The sequence below is a fragment of the Triticum dicoccoides genome, chromosome 2B (genome assembly GCF_002162155.2).
Source record: "Triticum dicoccoides isolate Atlit2015 ecotype Zavitan chromosome 2B, WEW_v2.0, whole genome shotgun sequence".
In the NCBI taxonomy this organism is placed as follows: Eukaryota; Viridiplantae; Streptophyta; class Magnoliopsida; order Poales; family Poaceae; genus Triticum; species Triticum dicoccoides.
In genome coordinates, this window is record NC_041383.1 from 161,640,312 (window position 1) to 161,659,028 (window position 18,717).

At 52.5% G+C, this 18,717-nt stretch overlaps 3 protein-coding genes and 1 pseudogene across 3 annotated transcripts; 3 read left to right on the forward strand and 1 right to left on the reverse strand.

Annotated features, from left to right (window-relative positions):
- The first annotated feature begins 2,064 nt into the window (after nucleotides 1–2,064).
- LOC119360726 (GDSL esterase/lipase At1g28600-like) lies at nucleotides 2,065–3,518 on the forward strand. The gene is made up of 3 exons (XM_037626243.1): nucleotides 2,065–2,163; nucleotides 2,246–2,350; nucleotides 2,514–3,518. Exons 1-3 carry the CDS (start codon nucleotides 2,065–2,067, stop codon nucleotides 3,354–3,356), a joined length of 1,047 nt encoding a protein of 348 aa, XP_037482140.1. The 3' UTR covers nucleotides 3,357–3,518.
- A 2,621-nt stretch (nucleotides 3,519–6,139) lies between these two features.
- On the forward strand, nucleotides 6,140–10,267 carry LOC119360727. The gene is made up of 3 exons (XM_037626244.1): nucleotides 6,140–6,541; nucleotides 6,737–7,391; nucleotides 9,603–10,267. The coding sequence occupies exons 1-3, from the start codon at nucleotides 6,140–6,142 to the stop codon at nucleotides 10,265–10,267; spliced, it is 1,722 nt and encodes a 573-aa protein (XP_037482141.1).
- A 5-nt stretch (nucleotides 10,268–10,272) lies between these two features.
- On the reverse strand, nucleotides 10,273–14,791 carry LOC119360728 (annotated as a pseudogene).
- Nucleotides 14,792–14,937: 146 nt separating this feature from the next.
- LOC119362772 (sinapine esterase-like) lies at nucleotides 14,938–16,618 on the forward strand. Its single transcript, XM_037628031.1, has 3 exons — nucleotides 14,938–15,281; nucleotides 15,415–15,657; nucleotides 15,764–16,618. The coding sequence occupies exons 1-3, from the start codon at nucleotides 15,005–15,007 to the stop codon at nucleotides 16,387–16,389; spliced, it is 1,146 nt and encodes a 381-aa protein (XP_037483928.1). The 5' UTR covers nucleotides 14,938–15,004; the 3' UTR covers nucleotides 16,390–16,618.
- Nucleotides 16,619–18,717: the final 2,099 nt, after the last annotated feature.

An 18,717-nucleotide genomic window follows, 5' to 3' on the forward strand; every position in this document is an offset into this window, starting at 1 on the left:
GAGGAGAGGGGATGGTGGAGATCGTGGTGATTGGGCGATACAGAGAAGCAACGGTAACGGCTAGCGTTGCGCTCAGACTGAACCACTGAATCAATCGCGGGTCGTTGGATTCGAATCGGACGGCAACACGTTCGTGCTGATCTGTTGCAAACTGCCAGCCGGCAGGATTTTAGCTTTTCCGAAATCTTAGACCTAGTCACACCCATTTGTTTATCTTCAATAAGAAAACTGGTCACTGATGCTCACCGCCAGATCAATCAGACCCGTACTTAATTACGCATTGTGAGCTACTGTTGTCCCATCAACTGCCAAACTGCTTCACGAATTGACGAGATCGCAATGGATGGATGCGGATGCTCTCCATCGGTCTATCCCGTGGAGATCTCGATCACATCTGTATAAGTCAACAGCCGATTCGATCCTTCGAATCGAATCTCTTCACGCCATTGGCACCCGTTGGCCAAGAGTTCCATATTGAGTCAATTACTCCGGTGATGCTAGAACTTGACGCAAACGGTCACTTTAGTGCTACAACTTGTGGAATGCATCGAAGTGGTGTAAAAACTTGGCTTGGACGTGCAAATACGGTGCTAATCACGTTTGTATATGTCCACGACGCTGGCAAGGCATGCTAGCGTGGCGTGGGTCCGTTTGTCAGTGACCCAACAATGAAGACAAGGCGTGCGGCATGCTTTTTTGCATGGAAACCTTTTATTATTTTCATAGAAAAGCTGCTGACAAGCGGGGCCCAGCTATCTGCAGCACAAATTTTAATTGAATGAAATTAAAGGTATGCTCAGGTTTCCAACCAGAGCAACCTCAAGTTCCCTGCTCGTGAAGTTAGCCATCCAACCCGTTCACCGTTCATGTACATTAAGGAAACACAGGCTATATTTTTGCCAAAAAAAGGAAACACAAGCTATATATCCTCAGTTGAATAAGAAAAAAGAAGAAAATATAGTAAAAAAGATGCAGCCGCAGAGACTCGAACCCTGAGCGTATCGTTAGCTTTTTTAAAAAAATTCAAAATGTTGTTTTTTTCCAAAATTTTATTAAAAAATGGAATTATATTTTTAAATAATATACATATAAATAAAATAAATAACGTTAAGTAAATGCTCATGTAGTTTCATAATTAATTTTTATTACAAACTGCAAAAAATAAAAATAAAATAGTAACATATTAAAAATAAGTCACACTAACTGACAAACTGTTGTCAGTTTTGGCCCATGTGCACGTTCTGTTATAGACGTAAATTGTAGCATTGTCTAAAAAACGTAAAGAGTAACAAACCTTTGCAAATTTGTGTTGTTTAATTAAAGAATATTCACCTAAAAATATTAAAGAATATAAGGTTGTGTATCCTCTTCAGACAACGAGCATGATTTTTGTTAGGTGGTTCGCAGCGGACACGTTAATTGAAGGTCACTGGTTTGAAACCTAAGCGCACCTTTTTTCTGTTCAATTATTATTTTTGCTGCTGACAGCTGAGACCCGCCTCTCGGGGTCTTTTTGCTGAAAAAAATATAAAAGACAAGGGGGTTTCTAGGAAAAAGGAAAAAAAAACCACACGCCTTGTTTTCATTTTTTGGTCACGAACAACGGGTCCTAAGCCATGCTGGCAGGCCTCGTTAGTGTTGCGGACCTATACAAAAATGATTAGCACCGTATTTGCACGTCCGAGCCAAGTTTTTGCACTACCTCAATGTATGCTACAAGTTCTAGCACTAAAGTGACCGTTTACGCCAAGTTCTAGCACCACCGGTGTAATTGACTCTTCCATATTCTTGCAAGTAATTTAAACAAGCAGCTCGGGCAACACACCGACGCTTCGGAGTCGTGGTGGCATTGCATACACGTCGCCGTGCTCGCTCCGATTTTAAAATGCTCGAGGCCACAGACCGCGAGCAACAGCTGCCGCGTCTGTCCATTTATTCCGTCATCCATGATTGACGTGGGTACCCTCAATCACATATACTAGTAGCCTCAGCTCTGAGCTCCGGCCGGGCAGGAGTGAGCAGTGAGTCCCGAGTTTCTTCCCGTCGGTCGATCTCATTCCCACCATGGCGGGGGCTGTGACGAAGACTACGCCTTTGCGGCTCGTGGTGGCCGTGCTTCTTGCGTTTTTGGCTGTCACGGCGTCGGCGTCCGCGCCGGCGAAGGTAAACATGAGCAGCAGCAGCTCCTGCCGGCGCCTGTTCAGCTTCGGCGACTCGCTGATCGACACCGGCAACTTCATAAACTACTCCAAGGCGCCGGGCTCCGTGTCGCGGTCGCCCTACGGCGAGACCTTCTTCGGCCGCCCCACCGGCCGCTGGTCCGACGGCCGCCTCATCGTCGACTTCATCGGTACTCCTTCACATGCATGCATGCATGCTTAATTAATCCGCACTTCGTTATAGCAGTTGTACTCCTTGTACTCTAACATGCACATGACTGATGTGAGTGCGTACGGCCGTACGTGCATGCAGTGGACAGGCTGGGGTTCCCGTACTGACCGGCATACCTGCAGGCGAAGTCGCCGGCGACGAAGGGCGACTTCCGCTACGGCGCCAACTTCGCAGTGGCCAGCGGCACGTTACTCAACCAGCTCCTCTTTAGGAAGAAGCACCTCAACGTGGACCAGATCACCCCCTACTCCCTGGGCATCCAGATCGGGTGGTTCAAGAAAGTGCTGGCCGCGATCGCCTCCACCGACGTCCAGCGGCGGGAGATCATGGCGAGCTCGCTGTTCCTGGTCGGCGAGATCGGCGCCAACGACTACAACCACCCCTTCTTCCAGAACAGGACGCTCGGGTTCGTCCGGCCGCTGGTGCCCCGGGTGATCCGGTCCATCGCGCTCTCCGTGGAGGCCCTCATCAAGCTGGGCGCCAAGAACATCTACGTGCCGGGCATCTTCCCGCTGGGCTGCGTCCCGCGGTACCTCTACTTCTACCGCGGCGGCGAGCCCGGCGACTACGACTCGGCCGGATGCCTCCGGTGGCTCAACGGCCTCACCGCGGACCACAACCGCATGCTCAAGGGCAAGCTCCGCGAGCTCGGCCGCGCCCACCCCGGCGTGTCCATCACCTACGTGGACTACTACAACGAGGTGCTCAGCCTCATCACCAGGCCGGCGGTGAACGGGTTCGCCGCGGGGACGGTGCTGCGCGCGTGCTGCGGCGGCGGCGGGCCGTACAACGCCAACCTCACCCTCCACTGCTCGGACCCGGGGGTGGTGCCGTGCCCGGACCCGGCCAAGTACGTGTCGTGGGACGGCCTGCACATGACGGAGGCGGTGTACAAGATCATGGCGCGCGTGCTCGACGGCCCCTTCGCCACGCCGTCAATCATGTCCAAGTGCAACCACAGCTAGCTGCGCACTATACAATACATCGTGTGCTACAAGGTCGTCTCATTCGCTTGGGATTTTTTGGGTTTACATTTTGCTGCGAGCATCACATGATGTGCTGAATAATTCTATTTCTGAACAAATCAAGTACTATATAGTATAAAAAAGAACTATATTGTTACAATATTTGCGTGTGGCCCAATAGCTTTTTTGAACACCGTACAGACGCAGAAGCTCATCCATACGCACATACACTCACTCCTATGAACACATGCACACACATCCTATTTCTATGAGCACACCCGAGAGACTAAGCCAGCATATCATTTTGAGATTGACGAAGTCGTCACAGACGTCTTCGTAGTCGAAGGGAACGGCTCCTCCGACTGAACGCACATCGCCGGAAGACCTGGAGGAAAGCAAGTGAATGGTTGCATATAAAGCTTCCGGAACTCCATGCATGTACTTCTTCCAAATTCTCCGTGATCACATGTTTGATGACCCGGAGCGAGCTAAAATTGTCATAGTTATGTGGGCTATCTGGACATCGAAGAACAATACTACCAATGACAAGGCGAGTATGGAACAGGTTCGGGCAATGAAGATGATCAAAGAAGCACTCTCGTGTGCTGGAGCTTGCACGTGAGTATGCAAACTTATAGGTGCCGAGCAGATTAAAATAAATATTGATGTAGTTATATCCAAGGAGGCACATATGGGAGGGGTAGGAAGAGTCGCAATATCTTCTTTAGCCTTCTTGGGTGCTTGGTGCAGGCCATGCCACGACATTACAAATCCTTTGGCTGCGGAGGTTTTTGCTCTCCGTGAAGGTGCGGTGTTTGCCAAGCTTCAGGATTTTGCGCATGTGGAGATGAAGACCGATAGCTTAGAGGTGGTGAACCTCTGAAACTCGTGTCGTGATTCGCACTCTATTATAGCGCCATTACTCCTAGATATTAAAGAGCTAGCTTCTAATTTCTGTACTTTTGTCGTTCATCACATAAGGAGACATGCTAATGTCCCGACCCACCTTTGTGCAAAGCAAGCCTGACACTCTGGAGGTAATGGAATGTTGAATGGACTCCCCACACCCCCCCTCCCCAAAGTTTTCTGGTCACGAGTCTGATGGCTGACATTGCCGGAGCCGTTTCATACGAATAAAGCTCTTTAGTTTGCCGCAAAAACAGAAAATAGAACACTTATAGATAGTACAATACTAAGATACACTCCACAAAAAGGTCGCATCAAAACATATATTTAATGTATATAATATACTTCCTCTATAAACAAATATAAGATGTTTTAGCTCACTATTGTTTACAAAGGAGCAACTTTTTTGAGGAATTGGAGAGGAGTGGCTTATAAGATATGAGGAAATTGATTAATTTCAAATGGATGAAAACTCTCTCTTGTAAACCTCTCTCTCCGCTCACCACGTGTTGCTGTGGGGCCCGCCCACCGCTCCCACCTTATCTTTCTCCCTCCACCTTATCTTCTCCGCTTAGCGTTTCCTTCCTTTTCCCCTTTTCTCGTTCAGCAGCAAAGGAGAGGCACCACTGTTGCGTTGCAGCTCCCGCCATGGCCACCGCATGCTGCGTAGCAGATCCGCCGTTGTCGGATGTGTTGCAATGGAGCACGTCGGGGGCTGCAGTGGAGCTCTGCCATGGCTGCAATAGAACTTCGCGGGAATGTCGTGCGCCAGTGATTGCAATGGAGCACGCCCGACTGTAATGGAGCGCGGCCGGGGCTACAAAGGAGCTTCACCGGGACGCCGACGGTGCTGCGTCGGAGCTTTTTTTTCCGCCACGGTGCTGCAATGTAGCTTCCCCGGGGGTCTTCAGTGTTGCGTTGAACTTTGTTTTCCATCGGCTCCGGTGCTGCTGCATTGGAGCTCTGTCGGTGGCTCTGGTGCTGCGAGGTCGCTGGCGCAAGCGCCACGGTGAGGTGTGATTGATAGCGAGCACCATCGATGTGTTCACTGTAGAGGAGGCGAGGTGGGATTGACGGTAAGGTGCCACCTGCGATTTCCACGTTGACCCGATCTAATGGCCATGCATTGGGTAATCTGACGGATGGCGAGGCGGCTTACGTTTGTCTGTTATCAGCCGGTTAATTTGTAGCACTGGCCAAGATATGATGCATCGAGAGTGCCCTAGTGCGGTTGCCGACAATGGATATGTTGTCCATGAACCGATATGGGCCCTGCATGTACGCCTAGGGCGTGTTTGGTTGCCCGCATCGAGGCCAACCAGGTCCGCGCGGGAAGGGAGAGGCCTGTTTGGTTGCCTGGTTTCACTGTTGGGCCTACATCGCATGCTTCTCAAAGCAGCCCACAGCCTGGCTCGCTGGAAACGCTCGGATCGGCAGTTTCTCGTGAGCCATGCTGAGTGCGGCGCAAGGTCCATGGGCGGGTGCAAGGCGAGGGCGAGGGGGGATGGCGGGAGATGGAAATCTGGCGCGCCATCCCGACGCCAAATCTAGCCTCACCCCCCTTTCACTCGCTCACCCATAGCCACTGCCTCCCTTTCTTCCCTACTGCCTCAACACCGGCGGCGGCTGCGATTTCAGATCTGCGCTAGAGGGGAGGGCGGAAGAGGCGGCGGTGGCGTTTGCCACAAATCTGGTGCTCCCCTTGCTGTTGGCCACCGTCTGGTCAACCTTGTCTGTGCCATGGCTCCCCCTAAGCCGCCCTCGTCCCCGATGCCGGTAAGCAACACCCCTCCCCCTTCGTTAGCTCAGTGCTTAGGCCGTTAGGTTAGGTGTAGGATCGATTTCCCACTGAACGAACCATTGATGTCGACTAGGTTATGGACGCACGGATGAGGCTGATAATCCAGGCAGCAACACTGATTAGTGTGATTCAGGCATGGGTCATGTTCATGCACCAGAGAGTTGTTCGTCGTGCTGGGAGACCTTTGATCCGCTATGGTCCATTGTTTCCCCAGGAACAGGAGAGGATCCAAAATCTGAACTACATCTACAACTGCAATGACGTCGAGGCTCTATGGATGCTTCGAATGAAAAGAGCACCATTTGTCGGGCTTGTCGAGACCTTCAGGAGCAGGGGGTTGCTACAAGATAGCATCAACACCAGTGTCGAAGAGCATGTGGCCATGTTCCTCCATGTTGTTGGCCATAACCAGAGGTTCAGGGTCATTCACAACACGTTCAGAAGATCAATGGAGACCATCTCTAGGTACTTCAAGCAAGTGCTTTTTGCTATTGGGGAGCTTAGAAGAGAGATGATCAGGAGACCGTCTGGTCAGACTCCACCCAAGATTCGCGGAAGCCCAAGATGGTATCCATACTTCAAGGTGAGCATTGGCAATACACACTATTCATGGCTTGATATGCTTGTATTGTTTAAGTTGAGCACTAACGCAGACTTGTGATGCCATTTTCAGGATTGCATTGGGGCAATAGATGGTACTCATGTCACCGCCAGAGTTACTAGGTCACAGTCTGCAGCATACATGGGGAGGAAGCACTACGCAAGCCAGAATGTGCTTGCTGCTGTTGACTTTGATCTAAAGTTCACATATGTGTTGGCTGGCTGTGAGGGGTCATCACATGATGCTAACATTCTCACTGATAGCATGAGTCGACCTGATGGGATCAACATCCCTGATGGCAAGTTCTACCTTGGAGATGTTGGCTATGCATGTCTGCCGGGTATTCTTCCACCCTTCAGAAAAACCAGGTACCATCTCAACAAGTTCTCTGGTAGGAACTATCCTAGGACTGCACATGAGCTGTTTAATTTCAGACACTCCAGCCTTAGGGTAACTGTTGAGAGGGCATTTGGAGCTCTGAAGAATAGGTTTAAGATCCTGGATCAGAAGCCATTCCACCCATACTCCACTCAGATTAAGCTAGTTCTTGCTTGTTGCATTCTGCATAACTGGATCCTCCAGTGGGGCTTTGATGAACACGTGCCTGTGGAGGAAGAGGTCGATCCTGGCGATGTTGTTAGCTTCGGCCATGGTGTGGAGGCATTTGACAATTACGCTTGGAAGAATAAAAGGTTGGAGTGGGCAGAGGCGGTGTGGCTTAACAGAGGTCAGTGCAGGATTTGAAGAAGATGGAAGAAGAATAAAAAGCGGCAGCAGCAGTAGCAGAAGCACCAACAGAAGCAGAAGAAGAGAAAGAGGAAGATCTGGTAGCAGCAACACCGATGAACTATCCCCTATTTAGCCAATGGCTCTTAACAATTTGAGCTGTCATTTGATAGTAGTTAGGATGAACTGTCATTTGTTTAAGTAGCTGGCGCTACATGTTCAGATTCTGTGTGGTAAACTCACCACTAGTTAGAGCATCTCCAACAGCCGCGCTTCGCGTCGCGCGCAAAAAACAAGTTTGCCACGCACGCTTCGGCTGGTTTAGCGCGGCCGCCAGCGCTGGCTCCAACAGCGGCGCTAAAATGCAGTGCGTGCGCCGCTCCAGCAGCGCGCAAAAAATGCAGCGCGTGCGCGACTCGCCGGGGCATTGCATATATGGCATTTTGGACACAAAATGAATTTCAAACATTCAACATGCAATGAACATGGCATATAAAATTTCACACAAACAAGTTGATGAATAAAAGTTCATGCCCACAAGTTCAAAATCATGCCCACAAGTTCATCCAACCAAGTTCAAAATGCAAACCAAGTTCAAGACACATCAATCCTCTTCCTCGTCTTTGTCCTCATCTTCCGAAGACGATTCTTCCGCCTCCGAAGATGAATCTTCCTCCCTCTCCTCATCATGCACCGCATCACGTGAAGCTCCGACGGTGTTGGCAAGATCTTCAACGGCATCCTCATGGGAATGTGTGTGAGGAGGCACATCGAAAGACATTCCGCCCATGGCGGCCGGAGGTGCACCCATGCCTCCCATGAGAGAAGCAAAACTCATGCCTCCCATGGCGGCCATAGCATCGGGGGTGCTCCAAAGCCACCCATGCCTCCCATGGCGGCCGGAGATGCACCGATGCCTCCCATGGCACCTAAGCCGCTCATGGTACCTCCGAGTTGGAAAAAAGTTCTACCTTGGGGGCATTTCGTCAAACATGTTGTGCGTGTCGGCGGCTGGCTCAACGAGTGAGCTTGCCGGCGCTTCGGTAGCCGCCGTGCCCGTCAAACGCCCTGCAAACTTCTTTCCCCTCGCCTTCGAGCTACCGGAGCCGTCCGCCACCTTGTTCTTCTTCGCGGATGTCTTGCCCTTCTTCGGCCGCACCGCATTGGGGAGTTTCGAGGGAGCGGCGGCGGCACGGGATGGCACCGGCGCGACGCCACCCGTCGCCATGGTCATCCGCGGCGGCAAGAAGATGCTGCGCGCGAGGCCGATGCTCGGCGGAGCTCCGACGGTGGCGAGGCCAATGCTCCCCGCGCTAGGGTTTCCGGCGGCGGCAGCGGCGGCAGGGGGGGAGGGTCGCGGCTGTATGATGGGGTGAGCGGGGTGCCGGCGCGTGCGGCCATGGGTGCACTTCGCCGGCGCCGGCGCGCGCGGGGCGTAGGAGGCGGAGAGGAGAGAGTGCGGCGCGAGCGCTCGAGTGTGTCGCGCGGGGAAGCGGGCGCCCCAAATACACCGCGCGAGATAGCGAATCCGACCGCGCGCCAAACTCCTTATACCGCGAGCGCGGTTATCGCGCGCCCGCTGGAGCCACCCGTCGGGTTGCGCGCGCGCTAAAATGGCCATATTTGCGGCGCAGTGCTTGTTTAACGCGGCTGTTAGAGATGCTCTTAGAAGTGGTGACAACATCTTATGCAGGTTGCAACCAAACACTATGTCATATGTGCGTCTAATGCAACGCAGTGTTAGGAGCCCTCCTAACCGGTGCACATACTTGGGCTGGCCCGTGGATAGCATATGGGCTGGGCTGGGCTGTGCACACGTTGAAGCGTTGCTGGCTATAAGTAAGTGGAGAGGAGGCAACGAGGAGGTTATCCAGTGGATCAACGAAACCCGACGGCGGCGGCTCTTCTCCTACCTACAGCTCTCTCCCTTCCTCTTTCCCAGTTCCTTGTAATGGCTACTCTGTAATCAAATCCTCTATGTGTAGTGAGTAATCAAGAGATCCTTAGTGTGTCCCTAACATCTGGTATTCAGAGCCAGCCCACCATCCTTTTCGCTCCAATTTTTTTCCACCAGTCATCGCCTTCTTCCTGTTCGACAAAATGACTAGCCACCAAATGTCCTCAGATCAAGTTCTCAGCATGGTGGTGGAGCAAGCGATTTACCCTATCACTACTGATGTATTGTATTCCCTCTTCGCTCCTTTTGGTGTAGAGCAGTTGGTGGTGTATCCCCAAACAAAATCAGAGGATGGAGAGCCTTGTGTAGCGGCGGACGTCCGATTCACTTCGGCGCACGCGGCGACGCACGCGTTCGCGTACTGGGATGGCTGCTGCATCTACTACCGGTGTTGCCGCCTGCAGATGTGGTGCGCTACACTCGACATGTTGCCGGCCCCAGCGTCTGCTTCACCCACCGTCGTCAAGGACAACAGTGACACTGTCGTCGACCTCAACAACTCCACCACGGCCATCTCTAGTCATGACGGCAAGTCCGTCGGGTCCGTCAACATCCCTGTGGCAGCCAGCACCAGCACACCGCCTCATGTCCATGATACATCGCCCAAGTCTTCCCTGAACAGGGACTACTGTGTCCCCGTCGCGGGCACGGACGAGTACACATTGGTGGCGGCAATTCCAGAAGTCGTCACCGAGCACGCCGTCTTGCCCGGCGTCCCCACCACCACCAAGGCCCAGGAGGTCCTCGAAGTCATCCACGGGGCACCCCCTGCCTGCATCACGATGGCGCACATCAGCTGTTCGACGGATGGCTCGAACCAAGTTATCGCCACCAACAGCGTCAACAAGGTCACCGCCAATCTCCTCAAGCCCGCGGTCGACCTCAACGACAATGAGGTTGAGCAGCTCGCAGCTGTATGACCAACTTACTCCATCAGCACGGGCACCTTCGGCATCGCCGAGGAGGTCGTTCCTTCCGGGGCGTCCACCACCGACATCGATTCCAAGGACGGCGTGCAGGAGCTCGATGCCTCATTTTTGATCTCTTGATTACTCACTACACATAGAGGATTTGATTACAGAGTAGCCATTACAAGGAACTGGGAAAGAGGAAGGGAGAGAGCTGGAGGTAGGAGAAGAGCCGCCGCCGCCGGGTTTTGTTGATCCACTGGATACCCTCCTCGTTGCCTCCTCTCCACTTACCTATAGCCAGCAACGCTTCAACGTGTGCACAACCCAGCCCAGCCCATATGCTGTCCACGGGCCAGCCCATGTATGTGCACCGGTTAGGAGGGCTCCTAACATCCCCCCTCCTTGAAATGCGGCTTGCCCCCAAGCTGCTGTCCTGAAGAGCTCGCCAGGATCCCATGGTGCTTGAAGATCATCAATCATGTTGGGGTCGTTAGGGTAGTTGTCGCAGTAGTAACCATTGCTGAGGTGGACTTGAATGAGCTCGAATAAGCGGTCGTAGTCACGGTGGTAGCCGAAGCTGGGGTAGATTTCGACGAGGTCGAAGCAGTAGTTGTGACCAAGGTAGGCCGCAGTTAAGATGATGACACACCTTTCTCCCTCGAAGACCACTCGCCGAGCCAATTTGGATAACAACGGCCATGCCATCCCTCCAGGATCCCAAGATATGTCCAACAGGTAGATGCCCCAGTCAGATCCAATCACATCCATATCATAATTGAGCATATAATCTGAATTGAGCCACAACAGAGAGCACCAATTTTAGAAACATCAAGCCCTGAATTCAAAATGTCTAGGTGCTGGTCCAGAACTAGCATAAGCTCACACAGTATAGCTCTATATACATCAAATTCTGGAAGCTTCCTTGTCGGACTGTCGCTGAAACTGCATAGGCCATAGATATTTTTGAAGCGATGTGGTGCCATGGTCAGAACCACTACGAAGTCTGTGTGAGATGGTTGGCAAGGATACAAAACCAGATGACCAGCGTCATAGCAGCCTGCTACCATGTATAGGCCATATGGATGAGAATTGCCATCTGTATCACAATGGCCAGTACCGCTAAATTCTTCTTGATGTAAACATACTGAAATGTTCCTATGCCGCCTTGTGTCTAGCATTTTGTCAGTCCTAGGAAAAGGTAACTGGGGAAAGAACTGCTGCTCAAAATGTGTGAATGTATATCTGCAGGAAGGCCATGGTTGCAGCTTGACTGAAGGAACTAGAAAAATATGCAATATTCTGAACTTCACAAGCATACCACAATCTTTTGTTTGATTTGGTTGACGCCACAGCTCATAATCAATGTCAGCAGAAGATAGTAGAACCAAGCACCGCATCATCACCGCAACACCCAGGTTCAGATCACCCATAAATTGCATTATTGGCTGACTCAGGACAGGCGTATCTCTCGGCGCCATGGGGATCCAACAAGAAAACTTCTCATAAGTACATGGTTTGCAAAAAGAGCCTTGGCTCAGTGGTTGGGCATGCTGTTGTGCAGCCTAACGACCCGAGTTCAATTCATAGAATTGACAGGTGATGCACAGGGGTTTTTCCTCATTTATTGAGGATCAAGTTTGGTGTGTGGTGGAACCACTCATTAAAAAATATCTTGATACTCATTTAAAAAATTTCTGAGGACCATGTTTATCTTGGTACTTATACTAAATTGGCCGTATGCATTCCTAGTTGGTGCAGAGGCCGGGAAAATGAAATTCTCCCCCATTTTAGGAGGGGAGGAGTCGCGAGCCCCGTGTCGCTCCCCGCGAGCGGCCCGGGCGCTAACCCTGGCCGTCGGGCACCGCCGCCACCAATCCCCCCCTCCTCCCTCGCCGCCGCCGGCGAGTGCCGCCCGGGCAAAGCCCGTGTGGTGTCAGCGGCGGCGGGCTCTTCCTCTCCAGCTCGCGAGGTGGGCTGCGCGGGGCAGCTGCGCCAAGCGAACGAGGCGGGCGCGAGGCGCTACGGCGTGTGGCTGTGTGCGGGCTGGCGCTGCTCGGCACGCCATGGTCACGGCGTAGGAGCCGTGGGCGCTCGATGTCTCCAGCCCACGCGGCTCTGGCGTCGAGGGCGCGCGCTGTGGCGGGCTTGGCTGCGCTGGGAGGCGCCGTGCTCGCGCGCCGGGGATCCGGATCTGGCGCCTAGATGCCGCGCCGTGGCTCTGGCGGCCCGGATCTGGTGTGCCCACGGGGCCCCGCGGCTGCCGGCCCGCCTGCGGCTCGGATCCATGGCGGCGGCCATGGCTGGTGGCACGCGGCGCAGCTTGGCGGCGAGCGGCGCCGGCGTGGACAGGTGGACCAATTCCCTGGCCATGTGGATGGCGGGGAGGTGGTGGGCTTCGGCTGCGGCGGCGGTTCCTCGCTGGATGTTGGTGGCCATGGTGATGTTCGTCCTCGACCCCGATCTACTCCGATCTGCAGCGGATCCGGCCCTTGGTGGCTTTGGTCACCGTTCTTGGTGCTGGCCTTGCAGATCCGGTGACTGGAAGGGTTCCGGGGGAATCTCTTGGCCGGCGTGGCGGCCACTCCGATGGCAGTGCCTTTGGGTGTTGCTTCCCTTGTTTTAGGCTTAGGAGAGGACCTCCTTCCTTCCACCCCTCCCAGGAGCTCAGGTGAAAACCTCAGAACCTCCGGTTCCAAGCGACGACGACACCATGGTGCCGTGCTCCTTCCTGAAGGTGTTGCTCGGGGGCTGCTCAAGTGGCGGTGGAAGTGGCGGTGGTTCGGTGTCGACACATGCATTCTGGTCAACTTCATCTTGGAGGCTGCGGCGACGTAGGCGACGCTCGTCTGGTGGAGCTACTGCCGGTGGTCGTCGGCAGTCTGAGCCATCAGGTTCGGGGTGCTCAGGGGGAAACCCTAGATCTGGGTCTTCCGGATCAGATGATGATAGCGTTCTATCGCTTACCCTTCTAGGGGCATCGTCTTGGAGCAAGTGCTAGCTGGAGGGATGGTGGAGCGGTGTTTCATCTCACACTTTGATGGCGGCAGAGATCGATGGCATGGCGCTGTGGATACTCGGCGTCCGATGTGCGGAGATGGGCTCGCGCAGGAGGAGGTTGCTGTCTGGCGTCATGGTGATGTCGATGGCTGAGTGGCCAGACAAGGTAGAAACCTCAATATGATCTGAAGACCCGTGGAAGATGGCGGCGACGACACACGAGTGCGTCTGACCGGATTGTGCCACAGACCCGGTATGTGGCTCGGCTGGGGCCTCCGAATGAGTTTCGGCTTCCGGCTTTTGATGTTAGGATTAGGTGAGTGGTTTGGGTAGTGGCCCAGCTAGCACCCCTTCATCATTTTGGATAGGAGTAGCGGGATATGTTGCCAAGATGGTGGATTCAGACATATTGTTGTAATACTTTGTAAGGTCCTCGAGAATAATTAATAAAGTGGCCGTATGCATCTCCCAGATGCAGAGGTCGGGGTCATCCTCCTTTTCTAAAAAAAAGGTACATGGTTTCAGTCGCGCACTTGGCAAATACCTCAAGGATGCTCTTCAAGATTTCAGATCATGAGATAAATACTGCATCACATATGTAACCAGCGGTAGCAGCCCTGTATGCTTCAGAGCAACTAAGTGGCTATGCAACTTTCCATTGGAATTGTTTAGAGCAATTAGGGAAAACAGACAGAGTGTTGAATTTCACTCTCTTTGACCCAGCCTCACAACATTTGCTTGACTCAGCGGAAGCCAAGAAGGTGAGCTGCCCTTGTTCAGTGATGTTAGCTAGATCAAAAGATAGCACTGGCTCACACTGTATTAACTGAAAACCAAAACCGCTTATCCAGTTCCAAGCACTGTGTTTCTTCGCACGCCGAAAATGATGTACAGCCATAGGAGCAAGACCAGAATGATGCGTTCCAAGAGCAAGAATAATAGTGCATGTACCCCATTCCAAAGGCCACTGTTTATTGTAAGAAAATAGCTTGGCATGCTTACGGTGATAGGAACCAACATTGTTCTGTTGCAAAGACCATAAGCACAAGGGCTCGATAGAGGATATCTGGATGCAGTGTACATTGTGATTGTCCACAAGTTCTCCAGCATGACATGATTCCACAGGAAAGGTGCTACTAGTCATATCAAGCAATTGGACAAACTGGAATGGATGCTCCATAAACTTCTTCACAGGGAACGAAGGCCAAGGGATGGGTCGTACCTCCCTGCCATCTGCAAGGTCTCCCGAAAGTGATGGCCATGGCATCGGACGTATCCGCAGCCCATGGTGCCTTGTGGGCGGCAAATCCACATCATGATCCACGAACAACCAAACGCCGGGTCGAAAATGATTGTCTTATGCAATTAGGAGCATGCAGGCAACTAAACTATGTGGATCTGTCTTTTTGCCTACATCCCCTCAAACCGGCTCAATGTAACCAAACACGCCCCTAGTGTACTATGCAAGTTGTGTACAAGTCAACTGCGGCAACAGTCGATCGCTCAATTCCTCAAAGTCAAATCTCGTTACTCCATTGCCTCGTTTGCCACGAGTTTCGTTTTCCTAGCTGTTATCTCCTACCAGTACCACATTATTGTTGGAACTTATTTTCAAACAATCACGGAGATAAGATAGCTGCGTGCGTATCACATCATATATAGCTCCAGCTGCAAGTACGGCTTGAAGGGCAGAATTGGGTGAGGCTAGCTAGCTCGAGATTAAACCATTACTTTCTATCCACCACCACAATGGCGGAGGTATCGACTCTGCCTCTGCAGTTCGTGGTGGCCGCGTTCCTTGCGCTGTCTGTGGCCACGACAGCGTCGGCGTCACCTGCGCCGGCAAACCGGAGCAGCTGCTACAAGCGTATGTTCAGCTTCGGCGACTCTCTGATCGACACCGGCAATTTCATCGTCCACTACGCCAATGCGTCGGGCCCCGTCCTGGCGTTGCCATACGGCGAGACCTTCTTCGGACGCCCCACCGGCCGCTGGTCCGACGGCCGCCTCGTCGTCGACTTCATCGGTAAGTACTTCCGTTCCATGACGACGACAGACGAGGCGTGCTTAATTACTGCCCATCTTAATGTACGATACATAATGAATAATGAATAATGAATATGCGTACATGCATGAAAATTGGTACTACGTACGTGCAGTGGAGAGGCTGGGGTTCCCGTACTGGCCGGCGTACCTGCAAGCGGCGGCAGGGAAGTCGCCGGCGGAGGAGTTCCGGTACGGCGCCAATTTCGCGGTGGCGGCCGCCACGGCGTTGAGCCAGGAGTTCTTCATTAAAAAGAACCTCAGCGTTGACCAGTTCCCACCGATCCCCCCCTACTCCCTCGACGTCCAGATCGGCTTGTTCAAGAAAGTGCTTGCCGCGCTCGCCTCCACGGACCAAGGTAGAACAAAATCTATGGCATATATATGCATGCGCCATGGCTACGCAAACGCACCGAGCATGAATATTACTCTTCTAACCACACCATCTCGGACATGCTCACGCAGAGCGGAAGGAGGTGATGGCGAGCTCGCTGTTCATGGTGGGAGAGATCGGCGCCAACGACTACAACCACCCCTTCTTCCAAAACAAAACAGTCGAATGGGTCAGGCCCATCGTACCCCAGGTCATCAGGTCCATCGCTCTCTCCATAGAGGCCTTGATCGAGCTGGGCGCCAAGACCATGTACGTGCCGGGCATCTTCCCGCTGGGGTGCACCCCGCAGTTCCTCTTCCTCTTCCCCGGCGACGACCGCGACCCTGCCACGGGCTGCCTCCGGTGGCTCAACGACCTTGTCCTCGTCCACAACCGCATGCTGAAAGCCAAGCTCGAGGAGCTCCGCCGCGACCATCCCGGCGTGTCCATCACCTACGTCGACACCTACGACGACGTGCTCACCCTCATCACCAAGCCGGCGGAGAACGGGTTCGCCGTGGAGACGGTGCTGAAGGCGTGCTACCCCGTCTTGAATGCCGGGCCGGCGGCGGTGCCGTGCACGGACCCGTCGACGTACGTGTCGTTTGACGGCCTGCACATGACAGAGGCCGCGTACAAGATCATGGCCCGCGGGGTGCTGGATGGCCCGTTCGCCGCGCCGCCCATCATGTCCACATGCAACCACCACAACTGCTAGACCTGCGTATAGTACATGTACCGTACCTACAAGTTGCTGCTGCCAAACCGCAGGATCATATCTACATTTGACCGAAAAGAAAATTCATCATTTGATATGAATCGACATTCATCATTTTTCTTTGAATTGTTTAAATTGTTTACCATGTGTCACGTGGTACATTCATCATTGGTGCGTCTTCAATGCCTGAAATAATGTACATCCTTCTTTATATATACAGTTTTGCTAAGTCTCGGTCCACTCAGACTTTGTTATGTCTCAGTGAATGTTATATTCCTTTAATCTTGCATGAAGATTTGTGTAAAAAAGATTTTCAATTTTTTTCTTTTCCTTCTTGTACTATAGCACTTGACTGAGACATGGTTAAGTCTCAGTTGAATGAGAGTAGCCACGCCCTTATATCACTACTAGAATTTTCGTATACGCCGGGTGTCGGCGTCTTCGCCGAGAGTCAAAACACGGGCACTCGGCAAAGTAAAGAACGCCGAGAGTGGCACTCGGCAAAGGGAGTAAGTCGGCAAACACACAACAATGCCGACAGTATTGCTCGTCAAACATGCTATACTCGGCAAAGACACTATTTGCCAAGGGCCATCCGGCCACACACGGCAAAAATTTGCCACGTGGCACATTCGGCGACGACTAACGAGACGGTTATGGTTGCAACTCTTTGCCGACAGTGGCGCTCGGCAAAGATTTAGTCTCACCTCGCCTGCCGACTAGCAAAATGACATGTTTAAATAGTTCAATAGTCCAACCACAGTAAGCTTCGGTCTTCTCTCATTACTAAGAGTCATACAGTAACTATGAATCTTCTAGTGGCTGTTACCCGAGAGTGGCTCTCGGTAAACGAGCAGTTGCCGAGAGTGGCTCTCGGTAAAGATAAGGCCACCATCAAAGTTTAGTCCCACCTCGCCCCTCGAGCAAGTCCTGCACCTGCTTAAATACCTTCATCTATTAGATTGTTACAAGCGTGGGGCTTCCTTGCACTCTAGTTAGAGGATGTGCAAGATGAATATGATTTATCATCTGTTAGACTGTATTCATCGTGTATATTCTTCAACTGGAGAGCATGGATGACTGATGTATTTTTTCGGACAGTGGGATAGTCCAGATGCAGTAAGCTTCGGTATTCATTACACCCTTGTTAAGGAGATGGACTATTTGTGATGTCGATGGTAGGATTGCTCGGGATCTGGCACGGTGTCATCACATGGCCTCTATAAGGTGTGGTAAAAGTTTGGACGCGTTTCGAGTAAGCCTCCCCTAAGGCCGCTTGTAAACCACACCGTCTCCGAGCTAGTATCTGGATATCGAGAGGGAATGTGTCCGGTTTGAGGAAGTGTTGGTCATGTTGCTCCGTTGGCCTCGAACTTCTCGTCCTCTAAGAGGGGGCAATCCGCATGGCACGTGCCACGGCCTCGCATTTTTCAGGGACACGCGCAATGTTCGAGAAATTTATTGCTCTGCTAGGGTTTCATCGCCGGAAATTGCAGATCAGCAAGGTGGCACATAAAATCATGCCGGGTAGCAGCACGGGGAATCATTTGTGATGTCCTTGTGGCATGCCTACGCCTTGCACAGACAAGGGAGGGGCAATGCCCTGCCACCGGGTTATCAAAAGTACCTCGGTGTCATTCATGATGCAACCGTTGAAATCCTCGGAAAACCGTATGATGGTAGGATTGCTTGGGATCTGGCACAGTGTCATCACAGGGCCTCTGTAGGGTGTGGTAAAATTTTGGACGCGTTTCGAGTAAGCCTCCCCTGAGGCCGCTTGTAAACCGCACCGTCTCCGAGCTAGTATCTGGGTATTAAGAGGGAACGTGTCCGGTTTGTGTTGGAAGTGGTGGTCCTGTTGCTCCATTGGCCTCGAAACTTCTCGTGCTCTAAGAGGGGGCAACTACATGGCATGTGCCACGGCCTCGCATTTTTCGGGGACGCGCGCAATATTCGAGAAATTTATTGCTCTGCCAGGGTTTCATCACCGGGAATTGCAGATCAGCAAGGTGGCACATGAAATCATACTGGGTAACGGCATGGAGAATCATTTGTGATATCCTCGTGGCATGCCTACGCCTTAATTGGATGAGGGAGGAGTGTCGTTTTCGAGTGCCGCTCTCGGTATGTTTGCCATTTCCGAGTGTGCTCTTTCCTTTGTCGAGCGTTCCTCTCGGAAAAGGTGTAAAACCTTGATCTAGGTCTCGTACCTTTACCGAGAGCCGCACCGATAGACGCTCGCTAAAGGTCGGTGAACACTTAACCCCCCGTGTAGTCTCTTCTCTCTCTCACTTCTCTCTCTTTCTCATCAGCTCCGCCCCCACCACA